We start from the raw sequence: 8,142 nt of genomic DNA, 5'->3' as shown, positions 1-8,142 counted from the left end.
TATAAAGTCTTCATGGTGGACAAGTGACGTGGTCTACTATTCCGCTAAAAGACTCTCATCTGTTTAAAATTACTGAGTTAAAAAAAAATTTAAAATAAAAATTAATTATTGACTCAACAATTTTAAACAAGTAAGAGTCTTTTAGTGGAATGGTAAACAAATGACGTGGTCCATTAGAGGACTATATAATTTCTCATATTTTAGATAATCTGCTACCAATACGTTTTTATTTTCCCATCTTTTTGGAGGAGCTGCTACCAATACTCTAAAAAGCATGAATGAATAAAAACAAACATAGAGATTTTTTATTTTATTTTTGAGGAAACATAGAGATATATAATTAGGAACATTAAGATGTGAGTTTAATAAGGTTTTAATTCTCAAATATAAATCATTAATGAGTGAATATTTATGGTAAAAAATTAACCTATATAATTAACATGGAAATAAATTACAAATACTATTACTTTTTGTTTTTTCTTTATTAAAATAATCCTAACATTTAAAATAGTTCACTAACAAATGCCCTTAGGGCATTCATTAATATTTCCTTATATAAAATTGAAAACATTTGAATTTTGATTGATTTGATAATAATTTGCCACATAAATCTTTGCATATCATATTTCATTTGATATTTAAATCCTTCGTTAGAAACTTTACACATCATATCTTATTTTGATGGTAAATATATTATTCAGTATATAGTTATAATAAATTCCTAATGGTAGAGTATTGAATTCCTGTGGGTTTTAGTTAGCTCAACTGGTAAAGTCTCTAATAGTTGTATAAGAGATTTAGGGTTCAATCCCCGCCTACACAAAAAACTGATTGGTGTCTTGGTTTGATGATAAAAAGTTATCATTAGGAGTGGATGCTATAAGTTGAAACTCTCTAAAAAAGAGTATTGAATTCCATTTTCAACCACAATTATAATAAATCCTAAATAGTGACTATCATAGTTATCAAATTTTATATTTAGAAAAAAAAAAAATTATAAGGTAAATTACAAAGTTAGTCCCTATTATTTACACCGAATTTCAATTTAATTCCTAAACTTTTGATTGTGTCAATTTGGTCTATAACATTTTTAGTGTTGTGTCAATTTAGTTCTTGTTATTATCTCTTAAATGGAAAAAGCTAATGTGTCCAACGGAACAATAAAAAATTATTTTATATGCCCCATCAAATGCCACTATACTGCCACATAGTTAAAAAAAAAAAAAAAAAAAATTAAAATCTGCACACGGGAGATAAATTTGGGAAATTAAAAAGAAGAATCAAAGTGCCTGGAAGTTCCAGCCAATCTGCAATTATAGTCATAGTTAGTAAATCGATAGGAAAAATTACTCGATTGAATATGACTACTTGGTTGGATAGTAGATATTATGCTGGCAGTGATAGCATATGAATGTTGATGAATGTTTTGCCAGCTGGGCACAACAAAAGATGCGTAGGAAGGTGCACAAATCGAAAATGAAATTCTTTTTATATTCCCACTAAATGAAGATGGGAAGGCAAGAGTTAGTAGATATTATGCTGGCAGTGATAGCATATGAATGTTGATGAATGTTTTGCCAGCTGGGCACAACAAAAGATGCGTAGGAAGGTGCACAAATCGAAAATGAAATTCTTTTTATATTCCCACTAAATGAAGATGGGAAGGCAAGAGTTTCACTGAGACAATTCCAAGCAAGATTCACGTAGATTGCATTATTTAAAAGCATTATTAAAGCATAAACATGATAAATCAATAGTGATTGAGAAATGTCGTGGGAAAAAAAAAGGCGCAACACACCAGCGACGAAAGTGAAACATTTGAAATGTATAACTCAGAAATAAAACATTTGAAAGTGAAAAAGAGGAACCAAGCTTTATTAAAGCATAAACATGATAAATCAACAGTGATTGAGAAATGTCGTGGGAAAAAAAAAAAAAAAAGGCGCAACACAACAGCGACGAAAGTGAAACATTTGAAATGTATAACTAAGAAATAGGCGCCGTTTGGTCAAATAGTTTAAACACTAGTGTTCAGTGTTTAAACACTGAACACTAGTGTCCAAAATCAAAACACAGTGTTTGGTGGACTATCTTTGCTCTCAATGTTTGGAAATACGTTGTTCAAAAAATCATGTTTTGAAATGCCTATTTTGAAATCACCTCAAACCTCTTTTTAAACAATAAAAACTAGTTTTGAGTGGCAATTAAGTAATTATTTAAACAGTAAAATGGGCTCACCTAGTCAGCTTTTTTTTCCATCTTGTCTCCTCTCTTCTGAAGGTTCACGCCAAATCCACAAAGTCAAGTACAATCTTCATCTCTCTTGATTAAAAAAAATTTATTTTTGATTAGCTTTTTTCACAAAATTAAACACACATACCAAACACATATTTATATTTTTTAACAATGAAATATGTTATTTAAACCATGATACCAAACACTTTTTTTTTTTTTTTACAAACACTAAAAATACGTTTTTCAATAATACTTTTTAAACCACAGTTTTCACATCTTTTTAAACTCTATGACCAAACGGGCCCTATAACATTTGAAAGTGAAAAAAGAGGAACCATACTGACAGTACAGCCACAACCTCGGAGGCCACGACAGCCTCTTTGATCTGCAACTTCAGGGATTTAATGGAGATGAGGGAGCAGAGATGGATTTTAGGGATTTTAGAACCTATTAGTTTCCCCAAACTTATCTCTCGTGTGTAGATTTTAATTTGGTTATTTTTTTTTTTTAAATTGACTTGGTGGTAAAGTTGGCAATTGATGTGGTATTAATTTTTTTCTTTTATTGTTCTGACACGTCAGCTTTTTTCATTCAAGGATAATGGTAGGGACTAAATTAAAATATGGTGTAAAAAATTGGGACCAACTTTATAATTTACCCAAAATGATATTATATTAAACATTTCTTGTGCATTGCACTAATTATAGACTAGTATATATTATAAAAGTTGGATATCAAAACTGATAGTTGCACAAAATAATGACAAGTGTCTATTTGTCACTACATATAACAATGAACAAAGTTTTGCTTCAAACCTTGGGCTCCAACCACTAATAGAAAGTTGACATTTGTCATTATCATGTACATTACACATGACATGGTACATGTTATTTTCCCACTCCTGGTTGGAGGCTTGGAGCCCAAAGCTTCAAATATGTTTGGAGCCAAACATATTTAACATACACGAGTAAGATTAAAATGACTCCTCTAACCTTCATTAATTACATTTAGTCATTATCCATTAATTTCCCCTTAAAAAAATACTTACAAAATTTAATATTGGGTCATAAATTCCTAAATAAACATGCATTTAAATGTCCACTACCATAAATTTTTTTACTATTCATTTTGGGTTGCTACTTTAGAGTAATTTTAACAGTTTAACTATAATTTTTTCCCTATTTGTTACTTTTCGTATTTTAGGTAACCGATTTCCTTTTCACCAACATCAAATTTCCTATCCCCAAATATAGGTCACCATTGAGCTTAAATGGGTATGAGTATGAGTAAGTTGATGGGTATATTGATGTGGATGGTTTTTGGGTGTTTGGTTACCTATTTTAGATAATCTGCTACCAATAAGCTCTTTTTTTTTTTTTTTTTTTGAGGAAACATAGAGATATATAATTAGGAACATTAAGATGTGAGTTTAATAGGTTTTAATTCTCAAATATAAAACATTAATGAGTGAACATTTATGGTAAAAAATTAACCTATATAATTAATGTGGAAATAAATTACAAATACTATTACTTTTGTTTTTTCTTTATTAAAATAATCCTAACATTTAAAGAAAGTTGAAACACAAAAAAATGCATTTATTGCTTCTTTTTAGATTTTTCCAATACTTATTTTCCCACATTTCCACTTGCTTTATGGATTTATCCTTTCTCTCAAGAAAACCTTGTAGTGACGAAGGATCATAAGGAGGAGGCAAGGTGCATGGGGTTAAATCACTAGGAGACTTAACCATGGACTCAACCATGAATTTCTCCCATGTACCTTTAGCTGGGCAAGCCATCATTTCTGAACATAGCTCAACTGCTCTTCGAGGTATAGATGGTTTGAATTTCAAGAGTTTTGCGTATTCATTTAACAAATGAAACATGTAGTCATATACGTAGTCCATCTTTAGATCCTCCTGTATGAAGTTGCTTGCTGCCTCTCCTATGGCTTGAGCCTGCTAAGTTTAGAAAAATCATAACAGTTGAAAATATAATAAATGATTTTGTTAACATGAATTTAAATTAGTGAAAAAAGCAAAAACATTTTTGAAAACTTAAAAGGTAAATATAGGGGTATACAAATCCTCTGTACCATTTTTTGTATTTCACTAATTATAACTCGTCATGTATTTGGTTTGTTTTTTCCCACATAAGCTTTGGCTGTTTTATAAAGAAAGACAAACAAATGCATGACAAGTTGTGCATGGAATATACATTAAAACACAAAAAGTAGTCTAGAGAATTTGTATTCATTGTGGAACTTTATATTCTTTCATTAGGTATTTATTGCATTTGTATACAGAATTACATATTAATATAATGTAGTAAGATTAATAAAAGGTTTAAACATGAAATAAAAATAAAATTCTATTAAAAATATATACATTAGTCCTCAAAAACAATATATATATATATATATTAGAACAATAATGTCAAAAAAATTTAGGCTTTAAAAGCCAATTTGACATAATATTATAAGATTAACCAAAAGTCAAATGATTTGATTTTATATATATCATCATAGATTTTTCAATCTAACCAACTTGCTGGAGTGGTGGATGCACAACCCTTAGTGAAAACATTTTGAAAATGAGAGAGAGAGAGACCTTTTGTGTGTGATTGTTGCCCCATTCCACAGCAAACTTGAGAGAGGTGCACTTGCTACTGTCCCTAATGGGCCAGTAGTGCTCCAATGGCACCATTCCTCTAATGAAGAAATCATAATAATGAGGCCTTATGAGCAATGTCATTGAGTCACATGCTAAAATGTACTTCTCACTTACAGACCATGCCCATCCCTCTATATAAATCTTATATCTGGCACAAAGCACACTTTTCTCAATTAAAAAGAGGAAAAAAGAGAATAGTTCAAATGGAAATAAAATTGTTCTTCGATTTTGTTTTTATAACTACCTGTGAGTGCATTGATCATCTAAATTTGATTGTTTGTAACCTTGTTTAGATTCTTGCACCCAGTCCTGAAATTAGAGCGCATCAATTTTTTTTTGCAACATATATATGTAGGAGAATGATCAACATCTGTGAGTAAACAAGAAGAATGTATATTAACTTGAATATATAGGTGAGTGTTCCAGTCATCTTTGTCTGAGACATTGCACTTCAAAAGGTCATTTCTAGTTGGAGACACACTTGGATTCCCTCTCCAATAAGCATAGGGTACTCTATCCTTCCATTTGGTTCTTGTGTTGCCTTGTTGTATGTCCTCCAACACACTTTTCCATGGCTTTATATTGATCTCAGCCCTAACAAAATTGAGTCATACCTATGTAAAATTTCTCCCCAAAAATTGCCCTCTTAAATTAACTCATTCTCTTTATCACTTGGTATATTATTACTATTAGTTTTAAGAAATAACATTTATACCATGAAATGAAGATGATCATATTTCAAACTCGACCAATGGCAATCGAAAGGTAAGCACGATTGATTTACATACCAGCCCCAAAAAGACCAATCAGGAAACACAATATCCAAACTCGACCAATCCGAACAGTAGCGAAACAATGGAGGTGGGCCCGAATTTGGGCCCCGAAAGTCGTTCGATGGGACGACAGGTCGATCATCACAATCAAACATGAGTACCAAGTCAGGCAATCTCCCAGGGTACAACCTTAGCAGCTGCAAAATGCCCCACAAGCTGAACATGTCTCTTGTCTGTATCGACTCCCTGTATTTCTCTACGTAGGCCTTACCTTTCACGATCACAAGCCTGAAATGCGCGGTTTTGCGAGCCCGCTCCACCATTTTCCTCGTGATTCCTGTGTGCTTCCAGTGCCGTAGATCTTCGTGGATCCAACGGAAGTACGATGGGCATGTCCTGTTTGATGATGATGATGATATTGGACGGTCAGGATTGTGTGTTCTTGTGGGGTAGTAGTTTTTTGGGCAGCTCTGTTTTTTGTCTCCTTTTGTGCATTTCAGTGGGAATTCTTGCTCTTTTGGTGATTTTTCTGTTGTTCTTTGGATTGGTTTGTCGCTGTAAGTAGTACCTGAAAATATAGACTGCAAAGCGCATATAAATATGATGATAATTTTATTATTAAAATTTTATAAACTTTAACAATGAATATGATTAATACGAGATCAACAATATAAAAAATATTAATGAACTAACAATTTATATATTATTATTATGATTACTATTAGTTGTGCTATTATTCCTGATCTAAACTCTTTCTTTAGGCAGGTGTAATGTGAAATATTAGTATTAAAATGAGTCCTGTAACTTAAATAATTAGTATCTTCTAGTATTTTTAACGGACATGTATAATGTTCTATCTCTTTCTCTTCTAAACTATCAAATTATCAATTAGTAATAGAAATCACGAGTCATGACCCTCACCTAGTGTTTTGATAATGATCTAAAAAAAAAAAATCAATCAGTGCTAATTAAGATGACAGCTGACAGGGATGAGAACGTACAGTATATGGTATAGCACACGAAGGGCAATTGGGCCGTGGTCTAAGGGTTGGAAAATTTTGAATTTAATGCAATGGGAGCATATCACTTTTAGATGTTGACAATACAAGCCCATTGAATAGGCTTGAACGTATAGCACACGAAGGGCAATTGAGCCGTGGTCTAAGGGTTGGAAAATTTTGAATTTAATGCAGGGGGGCATATCACTTTCAAATGTTGACAATGCAATCCCGTTGAATAGGCTTGAACCCAATAAAGAAGATGACCTAATTAAGGAACAAGTTTCATGATGTAGTAAGTTTTCTACCACAACAATTTTTACAATTTGTCTACGTGACGAGATGTAAGTGGTGGAAAAAAATGATGAATCCACAATTTCATCGCTTACAAGTCGCCATGTGAACAAGTGACAAAATTGTGAAAATAGTTACGATACTAGATTTACTCCTTGGCGCATAATATGTTATATATTTCATATTATATCTCCCACTATCCTCTACCTACCAAGTAGTCACACCTTGCCCAGAAGTTGGCTCTGACGTGCTAGTGTCCACACTTATTGACCACTGGAAAGAGGAGTGGGATTTGGAGGCCCTTCAACGCAACTTCTTGCCTTTGGATGTAGAGTCTATCCTCTCCATTGCTCTGAGCCCAACTTTGCCTGATGATCGCTTTATCTAGGCTCTTACCTCTTCCGAAAAATTTACGGTGAAGTCAACATATAAGGTTACTTTGCAAGAAAGGAGTGACCCAATACCTGAGGAAAGCTCTAACGCTACATGTATGAAGGAATTCTGGAAGTTCATTTGGCGCTTGCGAGTTCCAAACAAAATTCGGAACTTCACATAGAGGGCATGCAGGAACATCTTTCCCATGAAAGCTAATCTGTTTCGTCGTCAAGTAGCACAAGACAACAAGTGTGAGGCATGTGGAAATGCATAGGAAACAACGAGTCACTTGCTTTGGCATTGTCATCGTGCTAAGGAGGTGTGGAATGAAGTGGGTCTTGTTAAGGATAATACCATGGATAACTGCCTCGAGTTCTTGGATCTGCTATGGTATGGTCGAAATGTAAAAAAGTGGTCGGAGGAGGATATCGGGTTGATGATCACGACGGTGTAGGGTATTTGGACAAACCGGAATGAGGTCCGGCATGGGAAGAGTAGAAAGTTGGCCTCTGTACTTGCTCGGTGGACAAAGAATTACTTGGAGGACTATTTGATAGCCAACCATGAAGTTCGACCTTATCGAGAATCTGTGGAAGAAATGTGGCAGCTCCCTAAGCCTCCCTGGTACAAAGTGAATATGGATGGTGCGACTTTTGAACAATAGAAGGAGACCGATGTCGGAATAGTTATCCGAGATCACCATGGTGCAGCTGTGGTGGCTTTGAGTAAGAAGTTCACAGCTCCATTGGGTGCTCTCGAGGTGGAAGCTAAGGCGATGGAGGAAGCAGTTGAG

General features: G+C 33.6%; 1 protein-coding gene across 1 annotated transcript; it reads right to left on the bottom strand.

Annotated features, from left to right (window-relative positions):
• Positions 1-3,802: 3,802 nt before the first annotated feature.
• On the bottom strand, positions 3,803-6,251 carry LOC111999280 (uncharacterized). The gene is made up of 5 exons (XM_065766772.1): positions 5,698-6,251; positions 5,311-5,503; positions 5,154-5,218; positions 4,847-5,057; positions 3,803-4,195 (listed from the first exon to the last, which is right to left on the bottom strand). The coding sequence occupies exons 1-5, from the start codon at positions 6,003-6,005 to the stop codon at positions 3,803-3,805; spliced, it is 1,170 nt and encodes a 389-aa protein (XP_065622844.1). The 5' UTR covers positions 6,006-6,251.
• Positions 6,252-8,142: the final 1,891 nt, after the last annotated feature.

The sequence above is a fragment of the Quercus suber genome, unplaced genomic scaffold, assembly GCF_002906115.3.
Source record: "Quercus suber isolate HL8 unplaced genomic scaffold, Cork oak 2.0 scaffold_741, whole genome shotgun sequence".
Lineage (NCBI taxonomy): Eukaryota > Viridiplantae > Streptophyta > Magnoliopsida > Fagales > Fagaceae > Quercus > Quercus suber.
This window is presented reverse-complemented; position numbering and strand designations above follow the sequence as displayed.